The sequence below is a fragment of the Mustela erminea genome, chromosome 7 (assembly GCF_009829155.1).
Source record: "Mustela erminea isolate mMusErm1 chromosome 7, mMusErm1.Pri, whole genome shotgun sequence".
Lineage (NCBI taxonomy): Eukaryota > Metazoa > Chordata > Mammalia > Carnivora > Mustelidae > Mustela > Mustela erminea.
The window spans coordinates 24,510,302-24,529,429 of record NC_045620.1 but is presented as its reverse complement, the minus strand read 5'-3'; the positions used below and the strand labels follow the sequence as shown (position 1 = coordinate 24,529,429).

The window sequence follows — 19,128 nt, the reverse complement described above, 5'->3', positions numbered from 1 at the left end:
ACTAGTTAGGTTTTATTTCCCTATGTCACAAGAAGTCCCTAAGTAAGCAGCATTGGGCTTGTACCGCAGATCAGTTATGTCATTGTAGACTCAGGCTACTTCTGGTTTGTGGCCCTGCCTCCTTAGCATGTGACTTCCATCCTCAAGGTTGCATAATGGTTGCTATATCTCCAGGTATCACAACTGTATTCCAGTCAGGACAAATGAGAAAAGCAGAGGGATTTCTCCTAGGAAGCTTTTGCTTTTTGTGTTCTGGAAGTAATGCCTTCCCTAAAGACTGCTGCCTATATATCACTGGCAAGAAAGGAGCCCGGTGGCTGACAGTAGATACAAGGGATCCAGGGAGACCAAGTGTTTTAATGGGGCTTGGTGGCACCCTGAACAAATCAGGGTTCACTTTGTTAGGAAGAAGCAGCAAGTGGAATTGTATAGGTAATCAGGAGTATGCTTGTCAAAGTATAATTTTCAAAATTTAAAAACCTAATTCTCATAAAGATAACATAGTGAACCTGAGCCAGAATTTTACATAACTCATTAGTAAGGAAACTAGAAGGATGATAAATCAAGTTCAAAAGAGGACCTAGAATACTGGTATTCATACATACATATAGTTAGGTCAGTGAAAGAAAGGAACATTCAAATAAGATGGTTAAGGTAGATTCAAATCTGGTTAATGTCCTACAGGGCAATAAAACCCATGACCTTTGGGGATATCTCTGCTACCTGACAAAAATCATTTGTATTGGAGCTTTTTCTGCAAGTTAATATTTAACTCTAGAGTCAGGCTCCTAATCCATAGTAAATAGTCAAAACAAGGCACAGCCCCCAGAAAGTGGGATGACCCTGGGCAGGCTTGGTAGATAGCACTTCTCAGGGTGAGATCCCCAGAGCTGTGACTTTGGCACCCGTCACCTGGGCACTCGTTAGGAAGGCCTGTCTTCAGGCCCTCCACACCTGCTGACTCAGATGGTCCGGGAGTGGTGCCCGGCAACCTGTCACTGCGGCGGTCGCTCAAGTCAGAGAGCCACTACTCTAGTACAGCACTGGAAGGACACGATGTCATCTTTTCATTGCATTTCCCGTTTGGAGTAATTTTCCTAAAGATACCAGGTCACACACAGCACCTGAGGGAAAGGTCCTGGGGCCCTGTGACTGGCTGAGAAGAGAGGACTCTCTCATCAAGATAAAACCGAGCTCCAGGAGCAGGGGCGCAGGGGAACCATCTGCCTCCCGTCACCTGGTCTGTGTCTTCTTCCCTCAAGGTATACAAGTGTGTGGTCAAGAGCTGTGCGCAGACGTTCCCAAAGCTCGACACCTTTCTGGAGCATATCAAGAGCCACCAGGAGGAGCTGAGCTATCGCTGCCACCTCTGTGGCAAGGACTTCCCCTCGCTCTATGATCTGGGCGTGCACCAGTACTCCCACAGCCTCCTGCCGCAGCACAGCCCTAAGAAGGACAGCGCAGTCTACAAGTATGTGACCTCCCCCTCCCCCTGCCCACACCCCCTCTCCCTGCAGGGACCCCAGGGCTCGGCCGCCTAGCTCCTTCTGACTGCTGAGGACCTGGGGAGAAGATGCTGGCCCTCCCTCTATCATTCATCAGTTTGGTAGACATTTAGCCTAAAAAAATAATGTGAGAAAAGGGGAAAGCAATATTTTTTCATTCATAGTGGAAAACAGATATTTTTTCCCAAAACTAAAACTAGTATGAAAATATGATTTTGTCTGATCTTCAAAATTTAGGTTACAGTCAGAATGGTACACAGACTCTTAGAACGGAAACAGAATGAACAAGCACATACTGGAAAGCAAAACTGATAAAAATAAGATTCACTTGTTTTATAGTCTATAAAATTCAGGTTAAAGTTGAAGCCAGAGGCTGATTCTTAGAATGAGCAAGGAATGAACCAGGTGTAGATTTTATTGGGGGTAATTTTTTCTGAGAATCCTTTATATCACTTTAGTCTTCCATGGTGGTCATAAAGAGCATCCCTCTGGCAAATGAAGAAAGGCTCCCTCAGTTTTGTCACAAGCTTTTAATGCTTGAGTCTTCAAACCATTCTCATTGAGCTTATAATCCCGTGACTGTCCTCATTGAGTTTCTCTTATTTGGTGGTTTTCTGGTCCCTCTTCCAGACCCTCCTTATGGGTTATCTGCAGGTGCCCAATATCACTTTCTTTCTTTCTTTTTTTCTTAAAGATTTTATTTATTTACTTGACAGCAAGAGATCACAAGTAGGCAGAGAGGCAGGCAGAGATAGGAGGGGAAGCAGGCTCCCTGCCAAGCAGAGAGTCCGATGCAGGTCTCGATGCCAGGACCCTCTGATCATGACCTGAGATGAAGGCAGAGGCTTTAACCCACTGAGCCACCCAGGCGCTCCCCAATATCACTTTCATAACTGTGAGATCACACCCACATTTTTTCCCTGCAGCCATTTTGCCTTGTGTTCAACCAATGCCACAAAGCCTAGCTCATAATGCATGGGAATCGGTATTAGTGATAAACAAGGAGGGGTATTTGTCAGGGGCCTTCTCCCAGTTCTTAGTGAATATTTTCATGTTGGAATGGTTTTGATTTTCTGTACAAACTTGTGTGGGTAGGGATTTATCCAATAACGTCTGTTAATGAGGTGTAACTCCTGGGTGTCACTCAGGGCTTCAGAGATAAGTAACAACAGATCCTGAGCTTAGAATGCGTGGGCTCCTTTGGGAGAGAACACCTACAGGTATTGTGATAAAATGCTAATATATATATCGATATAAGGTATACAAGAAGCACAGTGGGACCTATGGCCGGGAAGGTGTCCCCGAAGCAGTGCTATCTGAACTGGGTTTTGAGGGAATGAGTAAGAGTTGGCCAAGTAGGTAGGGTAGAATGCATTCCTAGCAGAAGGAACAGCAAGTGTAGAGATATGAAATGAAATAGCAATTGGTTTAGAATGATCATTGTGTATAGTGGACGTGGGAGAGCATTTTGGTTTTTTTTTAAGATTTTTTAAATTATTTATTTATTTATTTATTTGACAGAGAACAGTGAGAGAGGGAACACAAGCAGGCGAGTGGAAGAGGGAGAAGCAGGCTTCCTGCCTAGCAGGGAGCCCAGTACGGGGCTCGATGCCAGGACACTGGGATCATGACCTGAGCGGAAGGCAGAAGCTTAACCCACGGAGCCACCCAGGTGCCCCGGAGAGCATGTTTAGATGTGGCCTAAAGGGGAAGGTAGGGCCAGGGTAAGGGTAAGAAGGGCCTGTAAAAATCACAAAAGCTTTGAGAAATTGACAAGGGGATTGGGACTTAAATGGTTGTAGGGCAGCTTGCCCTGGAGGAGACTGGGAACTGGAGCCAGAGAGGCAGGAAACCCAGGCAAAGCTTTGGCCAGTCAAGGGACAGAGATTTTCGATTAGTGTTGGATAATTCCCACTTGAACTCAGGGCACATTTTCTTTTGCTTTTGCCTGATTGATTTGTGAATTATCTGTGAGTTCCTGTGAGTGTGTGGCTTTCTGGCAAGTAAAAAGAAGGGACCACCTACTATGTGCCAAGCTCTGACTTGGGGATATTGATCCCTGCAATCCTGGGAGGGAGGCGGTGGTATTAGTCAGCTCCAGCTACAACAAAATGCCACAGACACAGAATCTCTTTTTATAAGGGCACTTTGTGGGGGCTCCTGGTGGCTCAGTGGGCTAAAGCCTCCAACTTTGGCTCAGGTCATGATCTCAGGGTCCTGGGATCTAGCCCCGTATTGGGCTCTCTGCTCAGCGGGGAGCCTGCTTCCCCCCTCTCTCTCTGCCTGCCTCTCTGCCTACTTGTGATCCCTGTCTGCCAAATAAATAAATAAAATCTTTTAAAAAAAAGATTTTTATAAGGGCACTTTGTTATCATGAGGACCCCACCCTCCTGATCTCCTCAAAACCCAAACACGAGGGGGCACACACACCCACCCACCAAAGGTCCCATCTGTAAATCTGTAAATACCATCACATCGAGGGCCAAGGCTTCAACACATGAATTTTGGAGGGACACAGTTTAGTCCATGACCGTGGCGTTCTCCCCCTTTGGAAGATGAGGACACTGAGGCTCAGAAGGAGAAGTGACCTGCTTGTCAGAATAATGGTGTCAGCACAGAGCTGAGATTCGAATTCTTGTCTGGAACCTTGGAAGCCTCCTAGCTCTGGTCTTGGAATTTGTATGCTGAGGGTTGAGCCCAATGCCCTGTGTCTATAGTCAGTCTCTTCTCCTAGGTTCTTGTGTGAGGGTTACAGTGCCAGGAACCCTTGGTAGCCATCAGCTCTCCTGGCTCAAAGGTAAGGCCCGAGGAGGCAGGCCACCATCTGGATGACCCAAGGGTGGAATGGTGTTCTGGGTAATGATAAGAAGCCACCTGCCTGTGCTCAAATCCCAGCTTGACTATAAGCCCTGGAGATGACCTTGGCAAGATATTTGGCCACTCTGAGCCTCAGTGTCCATATCTTTGAAATGGGGATAACTATAGGGCCTTTTTACGAGGATCAAGTAAGAGAACTGTGAGGCTCTCAGACATAATACGTGGAACATCACAGGGGCTCAATAAATGTGATTGCTGGAAGTTATTATTTGTACAGTTTAGATAGGCTTGGCTGCATGCAATACAGGCTCCAAATAATAGTGGCATCAATGAGGGAGAATTTATTTCTGTCTCTCAGTAATGTTTGAGCAGGTATCGTGGCTTCATCCTGTTTCCAGGTGTCCGGGCCCCATTGGTCTATCTGTTCTGCCACCTTTGGACCACATTGCATTGGTCTATCTGTGTTGCTTCCCCAAACCCCAAACCCTTCAAGTGAATTTTATGCATGCCACTTTATATATGCTATATATTTACTTTTTCCTTTTAAAAATAAGATTTATTTATTTTTTTTCCTAATTACAAAAGTTACCTATGTTCAATGCAGAGAAAAAATATTTTGTAAAGATTTTATTTATTTAAAAAAAAAGATTTTATTTATTTGGTAGAGTGAGTGAGAGAGAACACAAGGGGTGGGGGGTGAAGAGGGAGAGGGAGGAACAGATTCCCAGCTGAGCAGGGAGCCCAACATGGGGCTTGATCCCAGGACCCTGGGATCATGACATGAGCTGAAGGCAGACGCTTAACCGACTAAGCCACCCAAGTGCCCCGAGAAAAAAATAAATTTTTTAAATCGCATAAAACCCAAAGCTCTGCCAAGCAAAAATAATCCCTATTATCCTCTTGGTACATGTTATTTGGTCTGTGTCTGTAATGAGCATGTTTGTAGATACAACTACCACAGGCTACATCGGAGTCAGGTCATCCCAGACACAGATAAGACCAGTGAAAATTCATTGTGCCTTTTTCATGTCTTACAACTTCCAGCAAACTGACTGAAACTTAATGGGTTTACTCTGTCTACGTGCTGTGCGGTATCACTTTAAACTACAATATGGATATCTTCGCATCTTAGCACAAACAGACCTGCCCCAGCCTTTTCAGTGGCTGCTTATCATTCCATTGTACGTGCCAAATTTATGTAACTGGCTCGTGATTGCAGGATAGTTAGGTTATTCCCAGTTTTTCATTATTACCTACAGCACTACAGAGAACAACTTTGGACATCTTTGCTCACTTATAAATAAGTTCCTAAAAGTGATTTTGCAGGTCCGACGTCAATGTGGGAGGGGCATCTAGCTGGCTCAGTCAGAAGAGCGTGCGTTTCTTGATCTCAGGGTTATGAGTTTGAGTCCCACATTTGGTGTAGAGATTACAAACAAAAAAAAGTATTAATAAAAACTAAAAAACAATTTTTTTAATCAATGAGGGCTTTTAAAAAGAGTGATTACCTACTTCAAAATAATAATTATTGGGGTGCCTGGGTGGCTCAGTGGGTTAAAGCTTTTGCCTTCGGCTCAGGTCATGATCCCAGGGTCCTCGGATCGAGCCCCGCATCAGGCTCAACTCAGCAAGGAACCTGCTTCCCTTCCTCTCTCTCTGCCTGCCTTTCTGCCTGCTTGTGATCTCTCTCTCTCTGTCAAATAAGTAAATAAAATATTTTTTAAAACGTTTCTTAAAAAATAATTATTTAATAATTATGTGTATATAGTACAATATTTGATTACTAAAAAAGAGCATGAGTGAAAAGAAATTCCCTGTCTACCCTGAGCCCCTTCCCCATACCACAGTTACTTTCAGGAACTTACTTTGATGTAATTTCAGACCTCCAGAAAAAAACACGAGCACTACAGAGGATTCCCATATATGCCCTTCACCCCAATTTTCCAAACGTTAACTTTTCAACATCTATTCTGTATTATGTTCTGAGCTATTTGAGGATAATTTGCTGACACAATGCTCTTTTACCCTTTGTCTTTAGTGTATATTTTCTGGAAAGAAGGACAACCTCTTAAAGAAGCACTGTGCAGTTATCAAATCAGAAATTTAAATCAATACAGTTCCGTTTCCTAACCTACAGACCTCATCCAGAAATTTCCAGTTGTTTCAATAACATCCTTTATAGACAAAGTAAATGTTTTTTTCTGGCCTGGGATCCAAGCCAGGATCACAGGTTGCGTTAGATCGTGTCTCTTTATTCTCCTTTAAGCAGGAACAGCTGCTCATTTGGTCTTTGTCTCCCATGACCATTTTTAAAGAGGATAGGCCGGTTATTTTGTAGAATGTCCTCACTTGGGGTTTGTGTGATTTGACCTCAGGTTAGATGCAGGATTGGCCCTCTTGGCAGGAAATACCAGAGAGTAACTCTCTGTCCTTAGCACACTGTATCAGCAGGCACATGACATGGGTTTGCCCCCGTGCTGAGGATGTCACCTTGGATGACTTAGGGTGGCATTTCTGGCAGGAAGTTTTAATTTTAATGGTTCCTGCTACACTACCTCCCACAGAAATCTGCATCTCCTCACCGCTGAGGCCCTTTCCTACCTCAGTAGCTTGGAACATCTCTGTCCCCCCTGACCGCCCACCCAGTAGCTCTGCTCCCACCTGACCTGCTCTTCCTCTCTTGCCATCTGGAGGCATTTAGCCTGTGGTTTTCAGAGTGTGGTCTGAGGCAGTCCCCTGGGCCTACCACAGGTGCAGCCTGCCTGTGTTTCCCATGGTGGCCCTGGTGTACAGATGTCAGGGCCCGTGTTTCTATTTTTAGCATGAATTACCCTCCGACCTGGAGCATTCCTCACTGGAACCTCGTTATAAAAGGGTCCATTTGCTGGCAGATGTTTTTATGGTTGGAAGACCGGAGGGATCTTCTCTTCAGAGCAGCTTGCAACTGAAACTGTTTTGAAGGCTTGCCAGCCTGTGGTGTTAAGAGTGGAGACCACGTTTTTAATGTTTTGTGATTAATGGGCTGTTTGGCACACTTCGTTTCCTTTGACTCTTGTGACAGTCTTAAAAATGAACAAGAGGCATGTCCATATGGGATTCCTACCCTATTTTGTGGATGAGGAAACTGAGGGTCAGAAACAAGAAGGGGCCAGGCCTGGATCCTTGTCTGTCTGACTTTTTCACATAATAGATTGTCACTGGTGCTCAAATCAGGTTATGAACAAGACAGATAGGGTCCCTGCCTCCAGAGCCCCATTGCTGGTGAAAGAGACAGATCAAATCAAGTAAGCACATAAATAATAATTATAGATAACAAGTGCTAAGAAGAAAACAAAAATGGGTAGGGAGTGCCCCGGGGGTGGGCCACAGGGGACAACTTGAGACAGGGTACTCAAGGAAGGCATCTCTAAGGAGGTGACATTTGAAGTGAGACCTGAAGGATAAGAAGGTGCTACCCAAGGGAATATTTGGGGGAGAGTGTTCCTGGTAGCAGGAACAGCAGATGGAAAGGCCCTGAGGCTGGAGAGTTTGGTGTGTTCAGGGTGTATTAAGGAGGCCAAGGTGGCTGGAGCAGAGTGGGGTGGGCCGTGGAGAAAGATGAAGTCTGAGAGGTAGGAGTGGTCAAGCCATTAGGGCCTTGTAGGCCAAGGAGGGGTCTTTTGAGCAAGGATGTAACATGGTCTGACTTTCTTTTCTTCTTCTTCTTTTTTTTTTTTTTTTTAAATTTTCATTGAAGACTCCCTCTGGGGCACCTGGCTGACTCAATCAGTAGAGCATGTCACACTTTTTAATTTTATTTTTTGTTTTTTTTTATTTGAGAGAGACAGAGAGCATGAGCAGGGAAGAGGGACAGAGGCAGAGGGAGAAGGAGGCTCCTCACTGAGCAGGGATCCTGACATGGGGCTCTATCCCAGGACCCTAGGATCATGACCTGAGCCAAAGGCAGAGGCTTAACTGACTGAGCCACTCAGTTGCCCTGAGAACATGCGACTTTTGATCTCAGGGTCATGAGTTCAAGCCCCTTGACCTCCCCCCCCCCTTTTTTTTAAAAGGAAAAGAATGAATTAAGTGTAGAATTTTGCCTTCCATTGCCCTGGGGGGAGGAGAATGGCTGATGCTGGGCCAGTCTGGCCTCCTCACACTGCTCTGTCACCTCTCCTGCTCCTTCCCATGTAGGTGTGTCAAATGTGTCAACAAATACTCAACCCCCGAGGCCCTGGAACACCACCTGCAGACCGCCACTCACAACTTCCCCTGCCCTCACTGCCAGAAGGTGGGTACCATGCCCTTTCCCCCTAGGGCCATGATTTGGGGTGAGAGGTGGTAGATCAAATACCTCCCACTCTCCTGGGCACGTCCCCATAGGTGACACTTCACCTGTGAAGAGGAAGAGCCCTGCATGGCCCAGCTGAGCCACTGGATAGCACATGTGTCCGCCCTGCGGCTGCCGCTGGGCTAGGCTCGGCCAGGCTGTGCTGATGTGGGGTGAGGCCTCTCCTGGGCCCAGGCCCAGCCTCGGCACAGCGGCCTCCAGTTTCCTGACCTATTACTATCCTTCTTGCTCTGGGTTCTTTCCAGTGAATCTGAAAGCCATCGCTAAAGCCTGATGTTCTCATTTCTAATTGTCTTGGAAACATCATCATTTTTGTCAGGTTTATTTGTTTGAATCAGGTCCACACACTCCAGCCACTCTGTTCATCAACAGGTGCTCCCCAGCAGTGCTCCTTTTTTTTTTTCCTTTTTTTAAAAATTTATTTGTTGAAGAAACTGGGCCATTGGTCCTGTGCAGTTTCCTGAAGTCTGGATTCCGCTGATTGCATCCGCCTGGTGCTTTAACTGGTTTCCCTAGTCTACTCATTTTCTCACAGCCTTACACGGCAGATTTTCCAGGACAGCCCTAGTAGCATGTCAGCCACATGGTAGATGTTTCTAATTATGTAGATAGCCTAATTTGGGGCTTTGGAATATGTGTTCCAAAGAAAAGGTATCATGGATTGAACAAGAACCATGGGCCAGATACTGTTCAGAGCATTTGATCTGCATTGAGTCATTTAACTCTAGGAAGCATACCACTACTCTTCCCATTTTGCAGATGGGGAAACCAAGGTGCAACAAGCTCTCCCAGCTAGGACATGGGGGGGCTACTAGGTAGTTGGGTCTGTAACCCTGACTACTTCTCTGTAACAAATGAATGAAAAAATGAACGAATGCCTTTCCTAAGGCCGGAGAGGCAGGAGATTTTGGTTTCTGTGTTTCCGGCTCCATTACCTTTTCATTCAGTTTCTTCAGTTATGTAATCATTTTGTCATTCATTCTTTTGCATGTGTGTCATTTGACCCAGGCCCTGTGGTGGTGAATGAAAGCTCCTCTTCCCTCGTAGGGATCTCATTTAAGCCACAGGTTATGATTCAAGGGGTCAGATGGCAACTTTAAAAACGTAGATGCACAGGGGTACCCGCTGGCTCAGGTGGTAGAGCGTGTGACTCTTGATCTCGGGGTTGTGAGTTCAAGTCCCACGTTGCGGGTAGAGTTTACTTTAAGTAACAAAGAAACAAACAAATAAATAAATAAAATGTATATGAACATTCAAGGGTCGAGTTTGTATGGCCCTCTGTGGCACTTCAGAGAGGGCTTCACAGAAGCAGTGACACCTGGGCTGCGTCTTGATGGCCAAGTGGAAATTTGTCAGGCTAAGAGAGAAGGGCCTTCTGGGTAGGAAAAGCAGGCTGGCAGGAGCTCAGAGCAGGCGTTATGGGGGAGTCGTGGGAGCTGTGAGGTTCTAAGGCTAAGCCTGGGCCCTGGGCCCTGATCCTTGACCCCAGTGGGCAGAAAGGAAATTGTTTCCATAAGTGTGGGAAGTGAGGGGCCCCTTAAGCTCGGAGGGTGATAAGGGCTATTGAGTCAGACCTAAGGCCAGCTCCTCTCTTCTGCCAGGTGTTTCCTTGTGAGCGCTACCTGCGGCGCCACCTGCCCACCCACGGCAGTGGCGGCAGGTTCAAGTGCCAGGTGTGCAAGAAGTTCTTCCGGCGGGAGCACTACCTCAAACTGCATGCTCACATCCACTCAGGTGCGTGCCCTGTGTCCCCCACCCCCAACTCCTGCCCAGTCCCCTGCCCGCTCCCCCAACTTCATCTCTTTTCCCCTTCCCATCCCCCTCTGCCCTTTATCCCATCTTTCTCCAGCCCTCTTCTCCCTCCCCCTCCACTTCCTTCCCCACTCTTTCCTCATCTCCTTTCTGGCCACCTACCAAGCTGCCCTCTCAAGTGAACAAGGAGTTCCCACCAATACTAGAGTGGAGATGTACCTCTGGAGGTTGGTGGGGCGACCCTTGGCTCTAACCCGACAGCTCACTCAGACCATTCTGAGCCCCTTGGGGTGGAGGTGCTGTTCTGCCTGCAATATTCCCGCCCACACCTGGGCAGAACCCCCCTCCTTGGTTCCCCAGTTGAGACACATTGACATTTTATTCTCTTTTATTTATTTATTTATTTTAAAGATTTTTAAAAATCTATTTAATAGACAGAGATCACAAGTAGGCAGAGACACAGGCAGAGAGAGGAGGAAGCAGGCTCCCTGCTGAGCAGAGAGGCCGATGTGGGGCTCGATCCCAGGACCCTGAGATCATGACCTGAGCCGAAGGCAGAGGCTTAACCCACTGAGCTACCCAGGCGCCCCATTTTATTCTCTTTTAATCTTTAAAAGAGTATTACTGGGGTGCCTGGGTGGCTCAGTGGTTTAGGCCTTTGTCTTCGGCTCAGGTCATGATCTCAGGGTCCTGGGATCGAGCCCCGCATCGGGCTCTCTGCTCAGTGGGGAGCCACCTCCTCTCTTTCTGCCTGCCTCTCTGCCTGCTTGTGAGTTCTGTCTGTCAAATAAATAAATAAAAATCTTTAAAAAAAAAAAAAGAGTATTACTTAAGGGGCTTAAGCATCTGCTTTCAGCTTAGTTCATGATCTCAGGGTCCTGGGATCAAGCCCTACATCAGGGTCCCTGCTCAGCAGGGAGTCTGCCTCTTCTTCTCCCTCTGTCTCTGTGCACTTGCTCTCTCAAATAAATAAATAAAATCTTTAAAAAAAAGATTAGTACGTAAAAATTTTTTTTCATTTAAAAGGATCTAAAAGTTGCAAAAACCTGAATAGAAAATCCTTGACATTACAAAAGCAAATATGAAAAAATATATATATGAGAAAAAGAAAATAACCCCATCCTCTCACCTCAATGGATAATCCAAATATTTAAAAAATTTTTTTGACCTATGGCAAAAAATATATTTTATACTACAGCCCAGGAAACACATTTATGTGCAGAGCATATACTGAAACAGAAATTTCATAAAACAATATTTTCTATTCTGTTTAATTTTAGTTGTTAAAATAACCACCAGCAGTTTGTAACTTGCAATTTGAAAAGTATCCCCAATTCCCCTCCCCGCAGATGACTGCAGTTAGCGGCTCTAGTCTGAGTCCTTCTGGTTTAATTTTGTATCTGTGCCACACGCTTGCTTACTTTTACATAATGGAGTGAATATTATAACTCTGTTATGTACCCTTTTTCTTCACTCATCAGTATACATTGGAGATGCTTCTAGTAGTACCTTCTTTTTCTCAGCTGCATAGAATTCCTCCGTATTTACTTTTTTTTTTTTTAGAGTTTTATTTGACAGAGAGAGATCACAAGTAGGCGGAGAGGCAGGCAGAGAGAGGGGGGGAAGCAGGCTCCCTGCAGAGCAGAGAGCCCGATGTGGGACTGATCCCAGGACCCTGAGATCATGACCTGAGCCAAAGGCAGAGGCTTAACCCACTGAGCCACCCAGGCGCTCTTTATATACTATTTTTTATTTAACCAGTTCCTGGGGATGGATACTAGGATCATTTTTAGCTGTTAGTTTGTATGCAAAATGCTGTGTGTGTCCCCTTGGCACGCTTTTGGGAGTATGTCTGTAGTTGTGTATTCTGTGCAGTGGAAATGCTAGGTTCCAGGGTATATGCAGTATCGTACTGAGTTTCTGTTTGGGATGATGCCAAAGTTCTGGGGATGGATGTGCTGGAGATTGTACAACCATGCTAGTGTATCTAATACCACTGAAACGGACCCTTAAAGATGGCAAAAATGGTAAATTTTATGTATATTTTACCATAATAAAAGAAGAAAAAAGCACATGCTTGGTAATTTTGATAGATATTACCAAATTACTCTCTTTATAGTTTTAAAAATTATTATTCAAAAGTAATACATGCCTTATTTAAAAAATGGAAGCAGCATAGAAGTATGTAAGGTAAAACTTCAGGTTGCCTCTTTGAATCCTAATTGTTACTGACGTTTTGGTGTGTACCTGCCCTCAGCTCTCTCCCTGCATCTTCTGTGTATGTACAACCACCTGTGGCTAGGGCTGTTTTGGAATATGAGGGTTTTATCTTTTCTAATAAAAGGGGGATTGTCTTAAGCTGTTCTGCAGTTTCTTTCCTCACTAGCAGTATGACCAGGAGCCTCTTTCCAGATCAGGAAACACAACTGGACACTAATCTGGACACATGACTGCAGAGCATTCCATCGTAAGGGCCAGAATTTCCTTAATCACTGGGTTGGCATTTTTCAAAAGGACTTTATTCATTCCAGAGGGAGAACAGGGAGGAAATAATGGCAGGAGATCAAAACAGCCCAGTGGCAGCCCTTTTCCACAGGACAGGTTATGACCCCTGACCCCTGTCAGCTGAGAGCCGCTCTCCTCCGCCTCCTGGTCCCCACCAGGCTCTGCTGCAGCCTATGCAGGGCGACTCAGGCAGACTCTGCATCACACTGCTGAGCTGGCTTCTTAGTTCACTAGGTACAGACCATGACCTTCAGTTTTCTCACCTAGTACTTCCTTCATAGTTTGTGGCAACGATTCCATTAGATAAGGTATAATTCTCTCCCCTGTGGTGGACGCCATTTCGGTAGATGCCACAGCCATTCATTCACCCATCACTCAGGCCCACGTTAGATTCTTGACTCCCTTCCCCTCAGTCACCCCACAGTCAGTCCACTGGCAAAGGCTGCCGATTCCGCTTTCCTGGTCTTTTCTTGGCTACTTCCCACCCCCTCCCCCACAGTCTGTCCTCTGCAGCTAGAGGGAGCCCGTGACACTCTTAAGTCAGATCTGTCCCTGCTCCACTCAGCCCTCTGGAGGCTTCTCATCTTACTCAAGAGTAAAAACCTAGGCCTTGCAGGCCCTTCCTGTTGGGCCTGGCTGTCTCACTGACCTCCCGTTCTGCCTCATTCTCCCTTCCCCACTCTGTTCCAGCCACACTGGCCTCCCCACTGCTCTTCAGACATACCACACACTCCCGCCTTTCCTTCTTCCTGGGACCCTGACTCCAGTTTCCATCATGGCTCGCTCCCCTACCACCTCAGGTCTCCCCTCTTGCCTCATCAGAAAGGCCTTTCCCGACTGCCCTATCTGCAATAGCCCCCTCTTCTCCTTTGAGAAACAAAATCATGAGGAATGGGAGAGGCTGTTCTCTCCCAGGCCACTTCCCTAGAGGGGCTGCTCTCCTCTAGTGTACCCCATATTCAGACTCCCATCTCATGGGACTCGCAGTCCCCACCCCCCAGCTGTGTCTCTTCCTACAGGTGAGAAGCCCTACAAATGCTCAGTGTGCGAGTCCGCGTTCAACCGTAAGGACAAACTGAAGAGACACATGTTGATCCATGAGCCATTCAAGAAATACAAATGCCCCTTCTCGTGAGTGGAGCCTGACATGAGTGGGAGGGGCCGATTTACCCGGCAGTGGGACAGAGAATTGTCAGGCCCGAGGTCCTGAAGGGCCTCTCTCCTTTTATCCTGTCGTGGGCCTTGCTACCTGACCTGCCTCACTCCCCACCCTGCTTCCTTGCCTGGCCTTTGGGGTAGACGGGGAGTCCCTCATGCCCAGGGCTAGCACAGAGACCAGCAAGAGAGTCCGAGTCTGGTGAGCTCCCCCTGACCAGTGGTTTTGGGTTCTAGGACACACACGGGCTGCAGTAAAGAGTTCAACCGGCCAGACAAGCTGAAGGCGCATATCCTCTCCCACTCTGGTAAGTGACCGTTGGACCTACCAGGAGGGTCTGAACTGCTGGGGCGGGCCTCCTAGAAAGAACAGGTGCATCCCATCAAGCTTATTATGTCTGCCTGGTATATTCCTGGTATATTCCAGCCAACAGGCATTTGCCCTCCTCGGGGTCCTATGGAAGTAAGTCCAACACAGTTCCCCAGGCTGAGGGGGAAGCTTGCCTGAGAAGGGATAGCTGTAAATCAGAGAGGTGCCCAGTGTGATAGAGATGTGGATGGGACGTGGAGGGAAATCCGATTCCAGCAGGGTCCAGGACATAGCCAGGCAGTTTCCTTGGTACCCTCAGCAGAGCAGGGCAGCTGGTGCATGGAGCAGAGCTCTCCAACCCACTCTTCAGCTTCCCAGGGGCTCTGTGGCATTTCCTGGGGTGCTGCTGTGTCCCCAGAGCAGCTCAGCTGGCTTTCCACATACCATTGGGTCTGGAACATGGTTTCTTGGCACTCTTGATATTTCCCAGTAGCTGATGCTTTGTCCCAGGGGCCTCCCTGTGCATTGTGGGATGTTTCCCAGTACCTCTGGCCTCTACCCTCTGGATGTCAGTGGTGTCTTCCCTGCAGCTAGGACAACCACAGATGTCTCCAGAGCACAAGCCAAAGTCTCTGAGGGGTAAAATTGCCCCTGGTTAAAAACCAGAGGTTTACAGAAAGGATTTAGTGGCTAAGGGAAGTTTAAAAACTGGGAGAGTAGAGAGTTGAGGACTGAAGACAGAGGGCCTGAGTCTGATGCTTAGTACGACCACTATCCTGCTGCGTTGACCCTCTCTGAGTCACTGCCCCTCTCTGAGCCTTCGTCCCAGGGAGGGTGAGGGGAGTATGGCTCAGGCCGAGTGTGGGCTGGAGTTGACTTCATGGTAGACGTGGAGGCACCAGTGATTCACTCAGTGAGTGACTATTGAGAACCTATCACATGTCAGACTCGGGGTGATGGGGCAGAATCAGATGGGTAGAGCCCCCCCCCCCCCGCCTCCCTGGGGAAGCTTTGCATTTAGTGACAGAGATTGAAAATGAACAACAAATGAGTAAGTATCTTACAGCAAAGTATGCAGAGTACAAAGATGGGAATAAACAGAAGGATGGGGCAGAGAAAGAAATGAAGCAGATATCGGGGGGCTTCCGGGAGGAGGTAACATCAGACCTATCCTTAGGGATGAGAAGAGCCAGTGAATAGCTTCCAGAAGGAGGAGGCAAGTGTAAAGCCTTGAGGCAGAGGAGAGACTAGGGGGTTTGTTTGAGACCAGGAAATGTGAGTGGGAGGCATGGAGCTCTAAGAGCAAGTGAGGGGAAGGAGGGAATGGGGCTGAGAGGGGAAGGGGGTGGTCCAATGCACAGGGCTCTGCGGAAAACTTGGGGAATCACTGGAGGGTTCAGAGGACAGAATGTCAGGGTCCTTTGTGTAGTTCATGAAGCCATCTCTAGTTGCCCTACAGGAATGGTCTGGGGGGACGAGGGTGAGGCAGACAGACCAGAGAAGAGAGAGATAATGGTGACCTGGCTAAGTTAGCCAAGATTTCGGGGCAGAGCCTGCTATTCTAGGCAGAGAGGATACAGCAAGTGTAAAGGCCCAGAGGCAGGCGCCATCTTGGTGGCCTGAGGACAGCAGGTGTGGCTGGTTGGGAAAAGGTGGGAGATGAGACTGGCAGGAGCAGAGCCCAGATCGGACACGTGCTCCAAAGGCAAGCCGAGAGACTGGGTTTTATCCCTAGTGCAGAGGCGCGGTTGCAGACTAAGGGGTCGGGGTGCCTCTCACGGACTTCCCCTTGCTCCAGGCATGAAGCTCCACAAGTGTGCCCTGTGCAGCAAGTCCTTCAGCCGCCGCGCCCACCTCGCGGAGCACCAGCGTGCCCACACCGGCAACTACAAGTTCCGCTGCGCCGGCTGTGCCAAGGGCTTTTCCCGACACAAATACCTCAAAGATCACCGCTGCCGCCTTGGCCCCCAGAAGGATAAGGACCTGCAAGCCCGGCGGCCCTCCCGGAGAAGGGCAGCACCACGCAGTGGCAGCAGTGGCGGGCGTAAGGTGGTAACCCCCCTGCCCGACCCGCTGGGGCTGGAGGAGCTGAAGGACGCTGGGGCTGGGTCAGTGTCCGAGGCTGCCCCAGGCAAGCCGCCCTTCTCAGAGCCAGACGCAGTGTTGTCCATTGTGGTGGGTGGCCCAGTGGGGGGTGAACCGGAGCTGGTAGTGCCCGGGCATGCAGAGAGCCTGGGCTCCAACCTGGCGCTGGCAGAGCTGCAGGCCGGGGCCGAGGGCCCATGTGCCATGCTAGCTGTGCCTGTCTACATCCAGGCCTCAGAGTGACGGACCCGCGGTGTTTGCTCCCAGAGCCCGGCCTGATGCTCCCCTGTGGGTCTAGGCCTCAGGGGCCGACGAGAAATCCTTCCCCATGGAAGTGAGCCATTGGCCAAAATCCTTCTGGAGTGTCATTTATGAACCCTCGCCTGTGGCCAGCCTGCTATGGCTCCTATTCTGCTGGCTAGGCCTGTGGCATTCTGGAATGTGAGGCAGGGCTGCCTACCGCTTCCAGGTAGGGGCACTGGAGGTAAGAGAGCTGGCCAAGCCAGCAGCCCAGGGTCTGGCTGGTCCAGCCTGGTGTCAGCCCACCTAAGAGAGAAGCCAGAGTGGTCCCGCCCGCCCCTCCTCGGGGCTGTCTCGGTGTGGCCTCTGGTCAAGCTGTTCTTCTGGAGGCCTGAAATGGGTAGAGCCCTTATCTGCTGGACCTTCTCGTTTACGGTTCCACAGGGTATCCGAGATGACTCTGTGACATAGGCATTTAGGCAACATTGGGAGTCACAGTTAGAGTACAGCTATCAGCCAGATTTGGCCTTAAATCTAAGTGCTGCTATTCACTTGCTGTGTGACCTTAGGTATGTCACTTGCCGTCTCTGAGCCCTGTGTGTCTCTTCTGTACAATGGGGCTTATGACATTTCGACCTTATAGAGCTGTCATGGGGACCCAGTATGATGATATGTGTAAAGGACTTGGCATAGTGCTTGGCACTTGGAAAGTGCTCAAATGTTTTTTATCAAAACGTGTCCAACGGCTCAGGCTCGAGCCTTGGCAGTTTCTTTCTTTGCCCCTAGGTGGCAGCACTCCCTCCTCCAAAGTGTGTGGGGACTGAGAGGGCCCATGGCCCCTTGCCCACAGCTGTGCTGCCCCTTTAGCCATGAGAGGTTTGGTGCTCCCACATTTCAGAACATGGCCATGGAAGGCGTTTATACTCACTTTGGAAAAATGCAGGATTCTGGGCCTTGCCCCAAACCCTTCAACATCAGAAACTCTGATCAGAGCCAGAGGTCCATCGCAAGCAGGCCTCTAAAATCAGTATTTGCCCCCACTGCCAGCACTCTGTCCCCACCCCCCAGCTAGTCCAGAGGAGAAGCAAGCCAGGCTTATTGGGAGGCAGGGAAGAGAAAAGGGGCCTTGACCAGGGTCTCCTCATTTCTATTCACAGCCACACTGCCTCAGTGATAGGAGAGGAAACCGAGGCCCAAGAAGGGACAGGGCAGGACGCAGCAGAGCTGTTGGACTCAGTTTGATGAGTTTGCTTGAAGGCTGGTGCATCCCTCAGATATCTGTGTTGGGGCTCTGGGCTGTAGCTCTGAGCAAGCCCAGCTTCCCCTCAGGAAGGGTATGATACAAGAGGAAGGACCAATGAGGAAGTGGTATATAGCTGAGGTAGTGAGAGCTTGAAGTGCACCCAGCCCTCAAGGCCAGAGCAAGGCTGGTGAGGACAGAAGGTCTCTTTAGGGGAGGGCACGTTTGAGCTGGTCCTTGACACAGGATGTTCTGATGGATGGATAAATAGGAAAAGGCATGCCAGGAAGAGAAAGTCATGAGCAAAGCCTTCAAAGTAGGATGATTTTGGGGCTGGTGAATGGATCAGGATGACCAGAGATTTGGGGGTAGTGGTTAGATCATAATAATCCCTTATATATTTCGAGCTTCCACATGATGGACACTGCACATACCACCTCAGCCGCAGCAGGTGAGAATTGTTAATTTCCTTATTTTACGGATGAGGAAACAAAGGCACAGAGAGGCAGAGCTCCTTGCCCAAGCTCACACAGCTAGTAAGTCACAGAGATGGGATTCAGGCTGGGGTGGCCTGCCTCTGTGTGCCATTAGCCACTTTCCTGTATTGAAATATAAGTTGATGTTGAATCAAATGTCGTTGGATGTTGGGTTGAGGAACTTAGACTGTTCTCTACAAAATGGAGGAGTCATTAAACGTTTTAAAAAATTGTGACATTAAAGAAAATGTTAAGAACCATGTCTCCATCCCAATAAAACTACTTAAGTTATATTTCTGTCTTTTCCTGTCAGTGTGCACACGCATGTACATTTATCAATAATCATGAGGACTCGTGTTTACTAGGCACTTGTGCCATGCCTGTCATGTCCTGAGCACTTGGAGGTAGATGCTACTTTTAATTCCATCTTAAACCTGAGATGAGGCAAAAGGTACAGTGAGGTTAAGCACCCCCAAATCACATAGCAGTATGTGGCAGACTCAGGCCACAGAACAAGTGAGATATCAAGGCCTAATATTTGATAGATATATAATTGGACTGCAGGGAAGGAGACTGGAACCATATTGGGGTTCTTGTAACTACATCCCTCCTAGGTTGACAGATGGGGAGACTGAGGCCCAGGAAGGGGAAGACCCTTGGTCGAGGGTCACTCAAAATTGGTAACAGAGCTGCTCCAGCATTCCAGAGCA

At 48.3% G+C, this 19,128-nt stretch overlaps 1 protein-coding gene across 3 annotated transcripts in view; it reads left to right on the top strand.

The window, feature by feature from the left end:
* ZNF341 (zinc finger protein 341) overlaps nucleotides 1–18,711 on the top strand; it is a 45,201-nt gene extending 26,490 nt beyond the window's left edge. For all 3 annotated transcript variants that reach the window (XM_032350937.1, XM_032350936.1, XM_032350938.1), the window contains 6 exons: nucleotides 1,263–1,471; nucleotides 8,499–8,595; nucleotides 10,257–10,389; nucleotides 13,932–14,043; nucleotides 14,305–14,375; nucleotides 16,176–18,711. In XM_032350937.1, coding sequence (XP_032206828.1) covers nucleotides 1,263–1,471; nucleotides 8,499–8,595; nucleotides 10,257–10,389; nucleotides 13,932–14,043; nucleotides 14,305–14,375; nucleotides 16,176–16,705 — 1,152 coding nt within the window. In that variant the 3' untranslated portion in view covers nucleotides 16,706–18,711. The remainder of the gene's footprint in view (nucleotides 1–1,262; nucleotides 1,472–8,498; nucleotides 8,596–10,256; nucleotides 10,390–13,931; nucleotides 14,044–14,304; nucleotides 14,376–16,175) is intronic.
* Nucleotides 18,712–19,128: the final 417 nt, after the last annotated feature.